Consider the following 18,337-nt stretch of genomic DNA (forward strand, 5'->3'; position numbering starts at 1 on the left):
TTTCTTAGATTTCCTTTGCTTCCTGACTGGAACCATGCACTAATTATCTTTCACTTCTACCTCCTAAATTCTCCTCCTCTTCCTAATGTAAGTAACAATACAAAAGGGGAGGGAGAGGGGGAGGCCAAGCGAAGCAAAGCAGAAAACAAGCAGCAAAGAATTTTTTTCTGTACATACTATTATATGTAATAATATTTATTATAGTTATGTATCTATTTTCTGCCCTGCTTTCTAACACCACATGGGTATGTCTCCTGTCTGCTGAGCCTTGCTCTGCTTGATATGTGTAGTCTGTAGCATTTGTGAGAATATTGGTTTGTTGGTGAGCTCCTAAAGTCCTTGCCTGTACTTGTGTTGATTCCCAATAAAATTTTGTCTCTATGTGTTCTTAACATGGTAGAATTTTTTTAACTTTGTGATCTTGGTATGGGTTCCTTTATATTAATGAAGGCTTACTTTGTTAGTTAGAACTGTAGATTTGTTCTTGACGATCTTTGTCATAATTTCAATTTTTTCTCGTGAGAGATACTGGTAGTAATCTGTGAAGGTGAAGTGAAGATTTCCAGAAGGAGTGAGAGAGGCATTAGAGCCTTCTGCATGTGCAGCACCTTGATCCAATGGAGCAGCTTTAGAGGTTTCAGGAGTGCTGTCTACACTGCCACAGTGCAAACACTTCTAGAGAAAGGGTACAAAACTCTAGTGGGACGTAAGCAGATCAAACTGGTACAGCACAAACAGCTGGGGGAAAACTGCTCCCACTAATCTGACAGTGGCTTGGAGGCTGCCTTAGTAGAGTGAAATCCTTTTCCAGCATGTGATCTTAAGAAAGCACACAACTGATGAGGAGATTCACCAGGCTGCAGAAATATCAAAAGAAAGCCACTCATAAATTCTGGCATTCAGATAAATGTTTCCCCCACCTGAGTCTGAAAAGACCCGACTCTGGATGGTGGGATGCGTGGTAGGGTCAGTTCCACTGCTAACTCTGTCCATTGTGATCGTTAGTGAAAGGGATACAGCAGTATGGCAAAAACAGTGTTGTGATGGTGGATGAGATAATCTGCTCCAGTCCTCCCAAATACCGGTTCCCTGAAGCTGGATTACGGATTATGATCACAAATAAGTTTGGACCGCGCACCAGAATGCGGATGGCGAGCCGGCTCATCATTAACGAGGTACGTTCATTAGGAAAACAGAAAATGACCATGAGGCAGGGGGGTTACCAAAGAGCTGTGCTCATAGTGACCCTGGAATTCAGATTCTTCCATGTTCCTATGGTTGGGATAGAACTATGTCTTTCTCAAGAAGCTATATGAGAACATATTTGAAGATTGATTCCCAGCTGGTGATGTTGCCTGTTTTAATGGGAGGGCAGTCAAAAAGGAGGGACTATCTTATTTCCCTGACATAAGATGTTTTCATCAGTGTGTGCATGCATATGTGCACATTAAGGTTTTATTTATAGCAGAAGAATTTGCTTTGATTATTACAAAAGTGGTTAGGTTAAAAAAGGATAATAATGGACAAGGCAGCCAAAAATCGTAGAAACTGCTCTTGTATTATTAACACTTCAGGATCCCTTCAGAGATTTACCTACCTCTTTAGTATTCACTGTACTCCCCAACTCAAAAAAAAAAATGGACCATAATATTTTCATGAAGGGAATTTGCCCTGGACAGTTTCAGTTCTCTCTTACTCGATACATTGCCATGAGTGTGTATATTGCTTCTTCCATACCCTGCAGCTGAAGTGGCAGGACTTGGCAAGTGTGGCTGTTCTGAACTTGCTGAAGCACCAGGGGTGAAATCTTTGGCCTACCTACCTTGGGTTTTATGAAGGCAGGATTTAATAGTTTGCTCCCACAATATCAAATATGAGAGGTATTTACTCTGGCAAGCCTTATGAATTCCACAATAAAAGAAAGCACCATTACTATATTTGTAACAAAAATCCTGTTTGATGGTAAAATAGTGAAAGGTGTTATGGTCAGGAGTAGAAGATCAGACAGGGCACATGGCAGTAGTTGACTTTGTAATCCTTGAAGTCAATTCATTGATCAGAGAAAAATTCTTAATTGCTGTGTGGGTAGAAAGCTGATACTTGGCCCTTTAAACATCTGCAAAAAGCATTCTCTAAACTTGAGCATTTTGGATGCATGGTCTTATGTATTCTCACTTAGATATTCACAAGTTTTGCAAAGTATTCAGATAGGATTTTTCTCTATTTTTCACTAGAGTACGTTGATACTGCTTTCAGAAATTTGTTTGCATGTTGTGCAGTTACTTTATTTTTCAAGGCATTTCAGAGCACGTTTTAGAAATTTGCTACTTTGTCAGGAAAAGAGAACACTTTTCAACCCTGCATTACCTCATCTAGTGAATTAAAATAATATTATTTTCATAAAAGTAAGAACTTACTGTTGCATCTAACATTCTCCAGTGCATGAGTGGGTATATATAGTCATGTTTAAAACCTATCCTTGTAATTGTTTTACTGTGTGTTGGAGCTGCAGCAGTTCTTGTACATGTCTGCAGGGCCAATTATGTGCTTTATGTACTCAGACAAAGGCAACGAGGATTAGTCTTCTTTTGAAATTAAAAATAGGAAAAATTACCTCAGTAAGTGGAGTTGAGAAGGAGGGAGAAGAGTTGGATATGAGAAGGAGAGCTCCTGGATAATGAGTCATTCAAGCCAACGCTAATTGTGCAGAGGTGTCTTGAGTGTTACCATTTAATTATGGTGCTATTGCTGGTATGAGTGGGAACTGTTGAGTGAGAAGTGCTTTAGAATACCACATTGGTTCAAACATGGATGGAACAACAAATGTTACAACATTCTCCATCATGGCTTGGAAGATTCCTGCCAGTAATTTTGAAGTGGATGGTTAACCTGGTGAAGCCTGATGCCTGCTGAAGATAGGTAGGCCACTGACAAGTTTGTTGTTGACTGAAAGGAAAGCTTTGAGGAGAAACTTCATGGCTCATGTGACTGGGGCTGGACAGAGAGCAAAACTCAGATGTCACCAAGTAAATATTTTCTGACCTGTGGCAGTTTTGTGTTTTGACACTGCAGCGCCAGCGGTTAATCCAATCTGCCAATGGCTCCAGCAAAGCACTTCAGAACAGGAGACAGGAGAATATCGAAAATGGAAACATCCCTGTGGGGAACCAAGAGGAGGAGAATGAACAGGACAGTCTAACTCCATTTTCAGTGCCAGGTAAGGCTTACTTTCTAGATGTTTATAGTCCTGAAAAAGAAGATAATTAAAATGCCAAATGCTGGGATGTAAGAAAGACAACATATGTGGGGAGAGAGGAGGAAAGGGACTGGTTTGACTTTCTGAAGGATGGATTTGCTGACAATAAAACTGGCCTGGAGGCTGGGTGATTAAAAGCAGATCTTTGGAAAGTGTTTTCCAGTCATTATGGACAGCCATGGTAGAAGTGCTGATTTGCCAGAGGTGAAGAAAAAACAGGAAAGGGAAGTTTACACTGAAACATGTCAGAATGACCTGATGAGTACTTCAAAATTACTCCAAATAATTTTCAAGTCAGCAGTTAATAATGACTTGCTGGAAATTGCTAAGCCAGATGCACCATGGTGTATAAATATATAATAAATTGTTCTAGTGACTGTAGTGAGAGGGGCTTCTTGGATGAACAGTAAAAAATGCTGCTGTGTCCACCGCTAACCCGAGTTACTGAGACAGTGGTTCCACTGCTTCCATGAGCACTCTGTTCCAAACCTTGACCACCCTTGCCTGTGTTGGCAAAGAAGACTTGTAAACTGAGATGGTTTTTAACAAGTTTTTGGATAGAAGTTTTGATTAGGGTAGTGCAGTCATGCAATTCTTCTTACTTTCCAGGCAGCTTTTTTATGAATAAAACATAGGTAAATTCCAGATAAGAGCTTCTTAAGTGTGTGACATTCACAATAGACAAAATGCTTTGAACTAAAGAGGGAGTTATTAGTTATGTCACTGGTCCTCTTTAAATGCATTTTTTTCTGCATTTTTGAGAAAGTCTTTAAAGATAAAGTGAGGTTTAACAGGCCCGAGTGGAACCACTGGTGATTCAATTCATACTGAATGGAGCAAAAGTTCAACATGAGCTCAAGAGAGTTGCATAAAATGGAATAAGTGATTGCATAAAATCCTCATCATTACCTTCAGTTATAGTCACTCCTCTTGTCTGGGGTGGATTATCCATTGGTTGGATTCTCATTGCTCAACTCGTATATTCTGACTGAGAATTCTTTCATTATGCTTTCCAAAGCACTACTTGAATGAGTTTGGTGAAAATGTGAGGACCCAGCATCATGCTCTGTTGTTGTTTAAGTACTGTGGCACAATCAGTAGCCTAAAAAAATCTGGACATTTAAAACTGGCTTCAGGGAAAAGGTAGTTTGCAGAGAGTTTCCAAGAATCCTCTCTGGTCTTCTTTTATTCCCAGACTGAAAATAAATCAGACACATACATTTTCTAAAGATCAGAAGTTCATGTATTTTTTCAGTACTGGAAAGTGTTCTCTGAAGAATAGACTTTCAGTTTTCAATATGACTTTTCAATTCAATTGGTTGGGGTGTCCTAGGTAAAAAAATCCACTCTTGTATTTTAGGAGCTGCAACTGCAATGGCTGTGAGTTGGCCCAACCCCTTTTTTTGTGCTGTTTTGTAGTCACGTTCTTTAGCTGAATTTGGGATTTTACTTTCTTCAAATTGTGTATTCTAGATTCTTTTCAAGAATAAGTTTTTTTTCTGAAACAGAAATAAGTGAAGTCCAGAGTTTCATCTCTGGATTAGTTTCATCTGATGACAAATTATTATTTGTCATCTCAAAATGCGTCTTTTACGTTTTGTTCCTTTTTTATCCTGTGTCCACAGGAGTGCTCTGCAATAAGCGTAGGGCTTTAGCAAGCAGAAAGAGAGAATACAGTTGTTACTTGAAAACAGCCTCAGACTATTCCAGCATATATCCCCCTTGTCAAACATCCAGAGAGATTCACTCCTGGGTGTGGATGTTGTTCAGGCCCATCCTGAAAAAGGAGGCAACATACAGGTTTTTATGGAAACTGCATATGATATCATTCAAACAGCCTTTGCCTTTGGTTTCTTTGTGGGAAAAACACATTATCTTCAGAAGAGGAATTTCTTTCTTGACCTAACCTTTAGATGTTGATGATTATCTCCCAGGAGAAAGGCTCATTTGAAGCTTTACAATGTGACTACAGTTGTTTGAAAACAGGTCTTAAACTTTAAAAACACACCCCACAGATCAGAATAAAATAGGACAAAACTGGGCAAGCATATGTTGACAACAAAATGGTGTGTTAAAGCCCTTGCATAGCTCAGTGGTCTTTTAGAGCCCAGACTCAGAAAAGCACTTCTGTGCAGCTCTTAATGGATGCTTAAATCCCTTCCATTGTCACATGTTCAGCACCCTTTAAAATACTCTGTGATCTCAGCTCCTGATCATTTCGCAGGAATGAGGAACTACTTCTCTTACAGAACTGGAGCATGGATGCTTTATATAAGTCATGATGGTGTTAGCTAAAACAGGAATAATAATTCCTTGAGCTAAAATGAGATGGCAATAAAGGAGATTAGGAATCCTATCCATTTTTGTTTGGATCCAAAATGCAAAGATAACATGTAGTATAGAAGCAAAAAAGCAGTATCTACTGAAAACATATAAAATGTTTTTACTTGGTCAAAACAGACATTTATCTCAATATTCTGACTCCAGCCATGATTTTATGAAGAAGTCTAGGGGGGAGAGAGAGACAGAACAAGTTATTGTTCAGTGGTTTTCACCCCAAGGAACTTCTTGGTGTGGATGTAAAATTTTCATCTAAAAGTTCTTAGTGTGTTTCTTCTTCATTAACCTAATGTTAATGTCTAATTGTCACTGAATCTTTGCAAACGTTTAACACCCACAATATCCTTTGGGAAGGAGCTTCATGATTTTGTGAAGAACCTTTTACTTACTTTGACCCTGGCTCCTACTCACTTCACTTGATGTCTTCCTTAATTGGAAACACAGGGGACAAGGCAAACCCAGTGCACCTCACTTGAACACTCAGGAGGCTGTAGCTCTTTGTTGGACAGCGAGGTTAAAACTTGGCCAAAATCCAACCAAGTCTAACAAGATAGGGCGAGTACCTCTGTTCAGTTACATCTTACTTTTGTTGAATGTTGTCTTGTGTAAACCTATGGTAACTCTGAGAGTAAAGCTTGTTTCTGTGTACTGGAGCAAATTCTTTTTTGTAGACCAGTTTTCTCTGTACCAAAAATGTGTATTTAAGAGAAGATTATTGGCATAAATCCAAATATTCAAAGCGTGGTAAAGGCACAGGCTGAAAATAGAAATCTGAGCTGTTTTGGACGGATTTCACAGTCTGGAATTTGGAACTTGTATTCTGGAAAATGAAACTTCCAAGAAGAGTATCAGTAGGTTGAAAAATAGTCTGTTTTGGATGAGGATGAAAAGTAAAACCTTGGTATTTTCCAAAGGAAGAAAAAGTTTCCAAAGGTCTGTTGCAAGAGAACTGCAATAAAAATATTTTATTATGTCTGCTGCCCACTTGGAAGCCTCTTTGGATACTGTTTTACACACTACATGGCCTTTTTCTACTGTGTTCATACAGAGAATCTCTTGCCTCCACAATTTATAGGTTAATTTGCAGAGCTGAAATCAATAACAAATTTCCAAGATGGTGGGGAGTCAGCTGCTGTGTTAATTTTTCTAATGAAAAATTGAAAGCCATTTTCTAACAATTTTTTTATTATTTTGCAACAGATTTTTTTTTTGTGGAAAATAGTCCTGTTGGAAAATTCACACCAGATCTACTTTGTTGTATCTGCTTCTTTTTTTTTTCTGTATTGTGTACCATACTTGGGAGAAAAATTTGTATTTCTCCGTTGTGTTTTGGATACTGGACATGACTAGAAGCTAATTAAGTTTTCAGATTGTCTAATTTAGTTATATTGAAGTTTTCCAGTCAGTCTGAACTCTGATGAACAGCATTTTCTAACAGAAGTTTACTTGCTGTCTGGGTTATTACCAAGTTCCTAGTGTAGAGGCATATGTGTTACTTTTACACATTTTTGGGTTGAGAATTGACTTGCTATTGATAATAATATGTGGATGTAAATTCATCTTTGTAAATACAAAGCTTAATTAGAACCAAGGGCACAGGTGTTTGGAAAATCATTTTTAATTGGAGAAAAAACATGTTGAGTTTTTTTGTTTGGTTGGTTGAGTTTTGGTCCTTCTCAAATGAAAAATGATAGATTTAAAAAGATAAAAAAGGAATTAAAAAAATTAAAAATTAAATGAAGCATGAGAAAAGTTTGCAGCAGTATTCTTAGGTGAACCTGGATGTGCCTTGTTTTTACTATAAGTTTACCATCAACAAAAAGTCCCTGGAAAAACAGCAATCAGTAGGAAACTTCAGGAAGCCTTTCTCATTCCAATCAGAGAATACCTTTCCCAGTTTTCAAGTGATTTTAAGAGATTTATACGAATTCACAAACGTACTGTTATGAAGCTCCTGTGTGCCAGTTAGATTCATGACTTTCAGAGATGGTACAATTTTTTGGATCAGTCATTGCTTTGTGTAAAGAGATGCTTCTTTCACTTGGGAAGGTTTAGGCATGTTCTGAAGTAAGTAATGTTTGGAGCTGAGATCTGTGCTTCGCTGACATGCTTTTAAAGGGAAAACTAGGTGGAAAAGCTGTCAAATTTAACTAGCTACAATAACTTAGATGTGATTCCTGATGGTGTAGTTACAGACTCCACTCTGTTTAAACTTGAAAAAGTGTTTTCACTGCAGCTTATTTACTAGGACATGTGGGCTGCCTGCACTATGTGCCTTTGGAAGTTCTGTTTCAGACTAGTTCTAGCTTGGTCCTGTGGATAAAATGGCCATTATTACTTGGAACAATTTTGATTTTATCCCTCTGGTTCTACTGGTGTGATTCAAGGCTGCTCCATGTTGCAGACTAAAATTGCAAACCAAAAAACACTAAGTGGGGTCAGTCAGTGCATTTACTTCAAGATTACGCTTCTGATCTAAAGGTAAACACAAATGTCATTTCACACTTTTATATTGAGCTCCTCTCAGCTGTCTGAGAGTGTTGCAAATAGGACTCTATTTTTTTCTGTAGGAAGTGCTTTCTCTAGCTGCTTAAGGAAATACTTGTTTCTTCACAGTGCTGTAATATGTGTTGCTGGCTTTGTTCACCAGGACACACTATCTGTGTGTGAAAGTAATTATTGTGAGCATAACATCTGGAAAGACGACTGGCCCAGGAATGTGTTGAAAGTTAGCAGAGCTCCTTGTTGTAGGGCTGCCACTTCATTTTCAGAAACACTGTAATCAAGCTCTTTTGTAATGATACCTTGTTGTCTCTGAAATACTTGGCATGCTTGACTTCCAAATATCTGTGGAAACAGAAAAAAATGGGTGTATGAAGTAGTGAAAACAAGTCCTTGCAAAAAACCCCTCATCTTCTTGTTTTACAGCAGAGTGTTGTGAACAGTATGTAGACCAGTGTAGCTTTCTGTAATAATATTCTGTAATATTCTTTCATTATTGGAGAGGGGAGAGAGGTGCAAAATACACTTTTCCTCAGTTGTGTGGGTTGCTGCAGGAACCTTTAAACCTAGGGCTCACAGGAGTGGGTGGTACCACTGTTAAAACAACTGTGCTGGGGTCTTGTGATGGGACAGAACAGCTGGTATTGAATAATGGCCTAAATGCGAATGATCATTTTCTTCCTTGCAGATGTACTAGGGAGCTACTCAACAGTTGGAAAACCATTTGTCATGAGCTATAAGCATACTTCACTGTAAAATCTTTATCATTCAATATTTTTAATTATTTTAGAGTGGGTGGTCAAAACCAAAACAACAGAACAGCAAAAGTACTTTCAAAAGAACTAAAAAAAAATACTTTGCATCTTCTAGCTGTGTATTGATTGTGCATTCATCTAAGCCAGGTGAAGTGAATAAAGTCATCATTTCCTGAAAAAATAAAGTCTCACTTCATTGAGGTTGCTGCTAAATGTACTTGAAAGTCTTAAAACACTGCCAAGTTACAGCATAAGAGTAGACTTCTTTAGTCCTATGTGCCATGAAAGTTCCATGACCCAGAACAGTAGGAGCTGAATGAAAAGGCCTGAGGTAAAACCAAGGCCATATATACTTAAGGCTTATATAAAAGTTTATAAAAGCTAGAAAACCAAAACGCACAAGAGAAGCCAATGCATAATGTGTCAAGTAAGCTGCTTTGACCATGGTGGTTCCAAAGTATTCCAGGCTAACTGCAAATGGCCACTGGGCTTCTCTTGTTAACCCAACAAACCCCAGAATTACACACTGCTCTTCCCCAGAGTCTCAAGCCTGTTGCCATGTAATGAATGCAAATATCACTCCCACAAACCATCTAGCTAAGCAGTTTCAACTCAAGACGTTGTGTGGGGAAAACATCACCACTAATAGAGCCAGGAATTTTAATCTGACACACATCCATTCAAACTCAGCAAAGATAATGGAAAGGCAAGCCCTCCTCCACTAGTAATTAGGTTTTCTTGGAAATGAACAAACATAGCTGTGCCAGTGGTAAGGCACTATGCATTCTCAGTTAAGCATTTGTTTGAGTAATTCAGGATCCCAGACAAGATGTATTCCCCAGCAGAGGCTCTATTTGTTCTTAAGGCAGTTCTGTTTCTTTTATTTATGTTACTGAAAAGAGAAATGGCACTGCCTATGTGTAGCAGCACCAAAGTCAGTCCAATTACACCCACACAGGTCAGAACCGGATCCACAATTTTTTCAATCAGTCATCCACTGACCCTGTGTATGGGATTATGTGCTGAGGATGTTACTGGCCTAGGCCATGCTGACTTGTTGGACTATGAACCAAGGTTAGCAACTTCAGTACACAGAGTAAAAATTAACTATCCAGTAGTCTTTAAGTAATCCAAACTGTAACAAATTAGGCAGGAGCAGGTATAAACTACTACCATAGGATATTTTGTAGAATATTTACAGCCTTGTTAACAATTAAAGAGAGAAGTGAGCCAAGAAGTGTCATTTCCTGGACAGAACAGGTAAAAGATAACCGTTTTAAAAAACATCTGTGCAGAAGTATACATAAGCAGAGAGAAAAAGGTCTTCCCTGTAAAATTTGTAATAAATCCTCAGTGATATGTAAAAGTCTAGAATTAGAAATGACCCTGACACACTTCAGTAGTTTTATGCATTAGAAGTTCCACAGCCCCAAGCTATAAATGGGACTAAAGAGCAAAGCTTAGTCTAAGATTTCCTGGTGAGTTGATGACATCTCAAAATTCACAAGAAAATCTCAAGTTAGAAAACTGTTTCATAACTCAAGCAAGAAAATACAGTTCTAGAATATATACAAAAATAATAAAGATGTTTGGGCTCAACAAGTTCAATTGGACTAATAAGTAGCCTCATAAATGATAAAAGTATTATTAATTTTTAAATGTTAAATATTAAATTTCATTGCATCCTGGTGCACATTGGTTGAGACAGCTGAAATCAATCCAGTTAAAATCACTAACAAAAATTCCTGTTAAACACATCTTAAATCCCAGAGTCTTTGCTGAAAGAAAAGTACTGGTGAAATTGATAGGAGCTGGTTAATAACTGTTCTTTACAATGTAGCTAAGTAACTTTGCTGGAAGATGTACCTGATCATTTCTTTCAATGTGATCAATGATTTTATGCAAAACAGCATATTTTAGTAGATCTCAAACATAGCATCATGAGTCAGCGATGGAAACCCCTACTTGGATGGAAAAACAATGTAAAGAAAGCCCAAGCCAAAATGGCCACGATGTTGATTGTGATACTCTCACTTATCCTGAGAGACAAATTTGTCATCCTGCTTGAAGGATGCCTCATGAACTCTATGAATAGTGCCCCATTTACTTATGGCCCAGTTATAAAACAGTTTTGTTTTGTGTACTGAGGATTATATTTGCAATACTGTAAATTTTTAACAAATGACAAGGTGTGTACCAGTCTTCAGTGATGACAGTTCTTGGGTATTTCTCACCAGCTGATTTTGGGGAGCTGTCCAAGGGAGGTCACTCCCTTGTTTCTTTTTCCAGAAGTTTTCTTTTACATTTCAAGATGGTGTTGTATGCAGATAGAGAGACTTAACAAATCGAGATCTTCTAAGTATTGGTTTATTTAAACTTCTGCCCAAGTATAGAACAATAAGGCATGGAAAAAAATTGCCATGTTCATAGGCTGGGTCTTGTGCTTCTGTTTTCTGTTGCTACACAGAATGTGCAAGTTATTTTTACCACTTGGACTTCAATATTTCTATTAAGGTGAGAGGGTGGGCTGTTTTTGTTGGTTGGTTTTGTTGTTGGGGTTTTTGTTAAATTCTGGATTGGTAGTAATACATTTAAAAGAGCAACACGCTTGACTTAATTTTGCTTTTAATATCAGCTATGATTTTAAATAATTTTAATTCTCCCATGGATTTTCATAGATCTTGGCAGACTTAACTATAAGAAGATTCTAGACGAGCATGCAGAACTTGGCTGAAAGTGACAAGGCCAAGTATAGTTTAAAGGTACCCTGGAAAATGAGCTGACATGCACAATTGTAAACATCCTTCTGGGATCATCTGCTCTGCTGAAAGAGGTGTTATTGAGCTTGGGATAGTAATGGGAAAGCTCAACTGTTTCTTTCCTTTGTCCTGCAGAGGGAAAAATGAACAAAATTAAATGGCTTTTGACATGGCCGTTGATATTTGTGCTGTTTACTACAATTCCAAACTGCAGCAAACCACGCTGGGAGAGGTGCTTTATGCTGACATTTGTCTTGTCCACTCTCTGGATTGCCTTGTTCTCCTACTTCATGGTGTGGATGGTAAGTGTATGTAGCAGGACTTCATACTGAGTGAAATGTGCATCTCAAAGTATGTAAAAGCCTTCTGTGCATTTGTCCAAGAAAGGCATGTAATTGCAGTGCAGTCTCTTCAGCTCATACAATAATTATTATAATTTTAGATTTTTGCTGCCTTTTATTCTGCAGAAATAATTGGGCCTTTACTGTATAGGGCATAATACAGTACAGGAAGGTAGTGGAGAACATCTCTATTTTCCTCAAATGCCTGTCAGGCATTTGAAAACCACTTTATGTTTCCTCTCATGAAAGATTGTGTTTTCTGTATACTTTTTGCAACTTTCTATATAATTTTTGCATCGTAAAACAACCCTCTAACATAGACTGTGTCTAAGATATTAATTTGCCAGCCAAAGCCACGCATTTGTATCATATGACCTTCCAAAGGACATATAATACTTTGTACCTTGGTTCCATATATAGATATTCCCTTCACAACTGAGAGAGGTGCTCATTAAGGCTGCAGCCCATACTGCTTTCAGAGGCAGCTGGGCTACAGTACCTTGTTACCACTCTCAGCAAGAGAGTCATGCTGACTTCTATTCCTGGGCCTCTGCTTGCCCCTGAAGATAAGGCTTGTCAGTGGAGTTCCTGAAATACACCTTTTCTTTGGTGTAGGGTCCAATTTTCCTCATGTAGTAGACTGGCAAACTATTTCAAGAAAACAACACACAGCCTAGAAGACTTCCATCCTTAGCAGTCTCAGCAGGGAAACAGCTGTCTGTCCCTGGGTCAGTCTTCTCTCTCACAAGCCTGGTTCCTTTTCAGCTGCCTTTTCTTGATGTTTTTTCAGCCCTCTTTGGATGTTCCAGCTAAATACAGTTTCCTGTCTTTTCTAAGAGCTCTGCTGCAATCTTCAGTGATTCCTTAAGCTCTTTTCAAGCTGCATCTGGAATATCAGGAGACAGTATAACCAGACGTGCTCACTTCAGGATTATATGAGAAGTCACACAAGAAAATAGTTCCTTCTTCATGTGTTAGGTTATAAAAGTTCTTTATATCTCTACCACTATATTACAATATAATATTGGTTGCAGTCCTTTTGAGAATAGAACCAGTGAGAATCCTGCCATTTGTGGAAATCAAAAAAAAACCCCAAACCCACAGATTTTACTGTATCTCCTTAAAACAGCAGTATGTCATGTTAATACAACAGGAAATGGAGATTTTTTTTGTCCTCAGAATGTTGAATAATAAGACCCAAATTACTTTTCCTTTGCACAGGGTTGGTTTTAGGCTGGTTATTCCACAAGTATTTAATTTGCAGAAATGGCTAAGTATTCTGAGTCTATTCCTATTAGAGTCCACACCAGAAATCAAAGTTAAAGAGTATGCCAAACTGGCATACTCTTCTCATTGGAATGAGGAGATTTTCCAAATATGATAAGTTAATCTTCCTTCCTCCTTGTTCAGGTGACTGTGATTGGATACACCCTTGGGATACCAGATGTGATCATGGGCATTACTTTTCTGGCTGCAGGAACAAGTGTCCCAGACTGCATGGCCAGCTTAATAGTAGCAAGACAAGGTACTGTGTCTGCTGAAGCATAAGTGCAATCTTACATATGTAAGATTGTTTCCTCCATACGCAAATTGTCAATGCAATTTTATAATTTCATTTTAATTTTTACTGTTTGAGAACCTCATTAAAAGCCAAAACAGTTTGCTAATTATTGTGAACCAAAAAACTACCTTTTGCTAGAATATCAGCTATTAAAAACTACTTTGAAGAAGCAGCACTGACCAGCACTTCTCCATGTAAAACTTGTACTGATTTCTAGAAGACCTCTCAAATCCAAGGAAGTGAAGTGCTTTGAGAGGATCTGGCAGAAGCGTTGTTGCTCCAGGCAGAGTTCTCATCCAAATGCAGACCTCTTTCCCACTGGAACGTATGAATAGCTGCACTGGAAAGAGTTTTGGATTACTGACATCTGCATTCTCCTCAGCTGTCCATTTCAAATTGTTAAAGGCTTTCTCATTTATCTTTAATTTTGTTTGAGTTTCATCATGTTTCCTTTTTCTACAATGCTGGTAGCAGCATCCCTTCCTGTGTTGTTCTAATGTTGTTGAAAAACATTAGAACTGACAGTGTGATCATCTGTATAGCAGTAGAATAAGAAAAGACCTAATTTTATTCTTTTCCAGCATTTCAATTCCCATAGCCTTATTTTATCAGATAATGATATCTCCAGCACACATCATTGAGCAAACAACAAGGGCTTTTCAATGATAAATTAAGTACTCAAAAGCCCCACCTTTGTAATTTGAGATAGGAGTAGTGCTGTTAAATGTTGCTTGTTTGAAAAGTGTTATATATTTAAAGTAAATAATTTTCCATGTTGCATTATTTGTTGTGTGCAGAATATTCTCACAAAAATAGTACAACAAAGTCTTCAGAATTATTATGGAACCACCTTCCTACTAAATTAATTTTGCATGTGTATTAATTTAAGTGAACAGGTTTTTTCAAGAACAAGGAAAATGTTACATTTTAAAATTAACAGACTGCGTCTTTAGATTAGTTCTTCTGTTATACTAGACAAAAATACTGCAAAGATTGTTTGCTCTGAAAATTAAGGTAAGCACTAGATTGACAAAAAGGGGCCCAATGCCCTTAAAGACAGGGACTTTGCACTGCTTGAATTCAAGGAGTTGTTCACTGACAGAATGGAGACAGGTATAGATGGACACTACCATCATGAGATCCAAAGCATTACCTTACAGATCATGTATTTATGGTATGGTACTGTCTGTCTGCACTCTGTTTACTCTGAAACTATATTTGGGACATGTCCCATTTATGTCAGAGTTCCTTTTCAGTTGCTTCCTTTCCAGTATTCACTTAATGGAAGTGATTCAATACTTAGGCCAGGTCTAAGGGAAGTTAGCAGGGACAGAAAGAATTTTGCCTTCCTTGTATCCACTGACACTGATGCAGAATGAGATGCCAGCCAGTGGTGGGCATTAGAAGTAGATTTTGAATAATACTTAGGTACCTTACCACCATTTACCTTTCTTTTCCTTTCCTGTAGTATTTTACTGTTCTTTAAGTGAAATTATTACTGATTAAGCCCCACAGAAGTGCCTAATATCTTTGACTATCAACTGGTTGGTTATTTCCAGGATCTCTTTTCATTCTCATGAGATGAAGGTCACATATCCACATAGTAAATCCAGTACTTAATCTTCAGATTCCCTGTGGCTGCAGACTACCTAGAACAAGACTTTGGCATAGACCTCGGGTGCTGCATGGCTACCACTCACCCTCTAAAGGCTTTGCAAGACACAAGGAAGGTGTAGTTGGAGTGAGCAATTTTTGCACACTTTTTTCAGAAGTGCAATTTTTGCACACTTTTTCAGAAGTCAGGCCAATGTTAGGGAAATTGTCTCCCTACCTCAGATACTCTGACCAGTTCAAGGGGGATTGGATCAAAGTGGATCATTCCCCTTTAGTTTCCTCCAGTGCACATAGTAATGGCCATGAATTTTGATTTTATCAAAGAGCTGTTTTTTGTTTTTATTTCTCTGCAGGCCTTGGTGACATGGCAGTATCCAATACAGTAGGGAGCAATGTCTTTGACATTCTGGTGGGACTAGGTGTTCCATGGGGTTTGCAGACCATGGCGATCGATTATGGATCAACTGTATGTATACTTGGCAAATCTTTCATTTGCACTTTTATTCTATTTTTAAAAAATCCTAAAAGGAAAGCATGCAAATAGAATAAATTTAAAACCAACCTGTTGATCATGTTATTAGTTGCTAAAATAAGCTGTTATTTCTTGGCTAAGCAACCCTGTTAAGAAAGCAATTTGTCTTCAACAAGCTGCTGTTAATTTCCAGTTTGTCAACTGGAGTACATACACTGTGGAGCAGAAAACTGTTCCCGTGGATGGTTCATGGCTCTATCATTTTCTTGCTGCACAACTTCCAGTAAACCTGTCTCCATGTACCTCAACATTTTTGTACCTAAGACCAAATTACAGCATATCTCTCTCTTCTGAGGATTTTTTACATAAAATCTGTTATAAATGCTCACTTCTTTTTTTAATGGAGATGGGATTACTTTACATTTGGTTTGATTCCTTAATCTCCCCATTCTTCATTAGGATACATCTGTTACGGATTTGCATAGTTTAAAATATGTAAGGCACTGTTCAAAGCAGAAGGTGGACTTTAAATCAGTAAATTGATTTTTGATCTCCAAAGCACAGTTATATGGTCAGCATTTTAAAAGTATTTTCTGATTTCCACAGGTTAAAATTAACAGCAAAGGATTGGTTTATTCAGTTGCACTTTTGCTAGGATCAGTGGCACTAACTGTAAGTATTAGAGTATCTACAAGTATTTCAATTTGAAAATACTTGTTAGGTATTTACATGTTACAGAAGGATAAAATAGAAATACTTAGCATTGATTTCTTCTAGCATTACCATAAGTTGAAGAGCTACCATTATCCTCGGTGAGGACTGCAATCTGGCATTTGGTGCAAGAGATGCTGGAAATGCATAGATCCCATGGATTTAAGTGGCAGTGTTGAAAATTTTGAATCCAACAGTATTTCTGTGGTCCTATGTTCATACCCCTGGCCTGTCTCTAGGCTGAGACAAGACCTGTTGTGCTTCATCACCTTTGCCCTTGTCTCTGATTTCCAAAACCAGCCAAAATCAAGTGGTGTCGCCTAAACCCTTAGTGAAGACTGGTCTGTGAGGACTGTGAACCTCAGGACTTGGATGAGACATGCTAAATGTGCCTCAGCATGAGAGACCCTTGTAACCCATGACTTCTTAAGGTGAAACAATAATTCTGTTTCAAAAGTCAATTTTGCTGGTACTTAAGGTCTGTTCCTGCTTGACTCCCAGGGAACGCTCTGTAGGAAGAATCAAATTCAGGTATAAGGAATCAAAAAGGTATAAAAATATCCACTTCTACTAACATCTTTCACTGATTGCCTGTGCAGGCTTTGTAGAGGACGTGGTCACCACTGGAGATTTCACACTCTTGCATGACTAAGTCTTACAAAGCTTCACATCACCTGTGCACGACTTAAGTGGTAGAATGGCCAGGGCTGTTCACTCTGCTACTAACTTCTTATGTATCTGATCTATGAGGTGTGAGAATGTGTTCTTTCATTTCTTATCCCCAGCCTGCCATACTGCACAGTGCCTGTGAAACAGCACTGGTGTTCTGTACACATTTGTATCTGGTGTTGCTGCATGCATATTGTTAATCAGCATATTGGGAAAAAATGGGAGGATTATGCAGAGGCATTACTCTGCTAGCTCTTCATGCTTTTCTGAAAACAGTCCTTTCCTAGCAGAAGCCAGATCACCTGAATTTGAGGCATCTATTACAGTCTCCTTTGTTTTGCTGAGTACCCTGATTTGCACAGACCCTCCCACAGCAAACTCAGAGGAAAATAATAATTCGAGGCATTGAACACTGGAAAATAGATGCCTTCATGAGGATTTTGTTGCTTTGAGCAACAAATTTGAGCAAAATAATAATTCGAGGCATTGAACACTGTGGAAAATAGATGCCGTCATGAGGATTTTGTTGCTTTACCACCTGTAACTTGTAACCCCTTAGTTCTGGAGCTCAGCAAATAAGTAGAGCACCTCTTTTGAAGGTGTTGAGAGAATGGGCATTTGGTGCTGGTGTACTACTGGGACATAAAGGATTTGTAGGGGAGCACTTGAGGGAGGGACATTAATTTAGTTTAGTTCATTGAATATTTTGTAAAACAGTTGTAGGACATCTGAGACTCAGAGCCAAGTCAACAAGGTATGTTGCCTTTCTGATCTATAAAATACTGAGAATATATTTTTGTCTTCCTGCAAGACCTCTAATTCAAAAGACTCTCATTTTTAGCTTATAATGGTTGTTTCCAGAAGTCTCCTTCAGAACTTTATTAACTGACACTCTGTTTGCTTGCAGGTGTTTGGAATCCATTTTAATAAGTGGAAACTTGACAGGAAGTTAGGCATCTACGTGTTGCTTCTTTATGCTATTTTCCTGTGTTTATCAATAATGATAGAGTTCAATGTCTTCACCTTTGTCAACTTCCCTATGTGCCGAGAAGAACTTTAAACCACAGCAAGGAGAGACGCTGAAATTCTTCTGATTACACATGCTGTAATGACAGGAGGCATTTCACATTTCTACCTTCTTTCCATCAATAATTTGAGTGTCATTCCTGCTTAATCAGCTAACGAGCACTTTTACCTATATGGAAGGAGAGCATACCTTTCTTTTAACATGCTAGCTGAAGGCAACCAAAGCATTTTCCTCCTCTTTGGATATTGCTGCTCTGTCATAAAGCTACATGGATCTTACACAGAACTCTAAAAGGACCCATTCCTGGGCATTCTGTGATTTTCTTTCTCC

The 18,337-nt window shown here is 38.3% G+C and overlaps 1 protein-coding gene across 1 annotated transcript in view; it reads left to right on the forward strand.

The window, feature by feature from the left end:
- LOC118687349 (ras and Rab interactor 3-like) overlaps nt 1–18,337 on the forward strand; it is a 153,121-nt gene that overhangs the window by 60,636 nt on the left and 74,148 nt on the right. The window contains 7 exon segments of the mRNA XM_036384275.2: nt 1,006–1,175; nt 3,073–3,217; nt 11,748–11,914; nt 13,364–13,478; nt 15,482–15,594; nt 16,207–16,272; nt 17,888–18,036. Coding sequence (XP_036240168.1) covers nt 1,006–1,175; nt 3,073–3,217; nt 11,748–11,914; nt 13,364–13,478; nt 15,482–15,594; nt 16,207–16,272; nt 17,888–18,036 — 925 coding nt within the window.

Source organism: Molothrus ater, chromosome 6 (assembly GCF_012460135.2).
Source record: "Molothrus ater isolate BHLD 08-10-18 breed brown headed cowbird chromosome 6, BPBGC_Mater_1.1, whole genome shotgun sequence".
Classification (NCBI taxonomy): Eukaryota; Metazoa; Chordata; class Aves; order Passeriformes; family Icteridae; genus Molothrus; species Molothrus ater.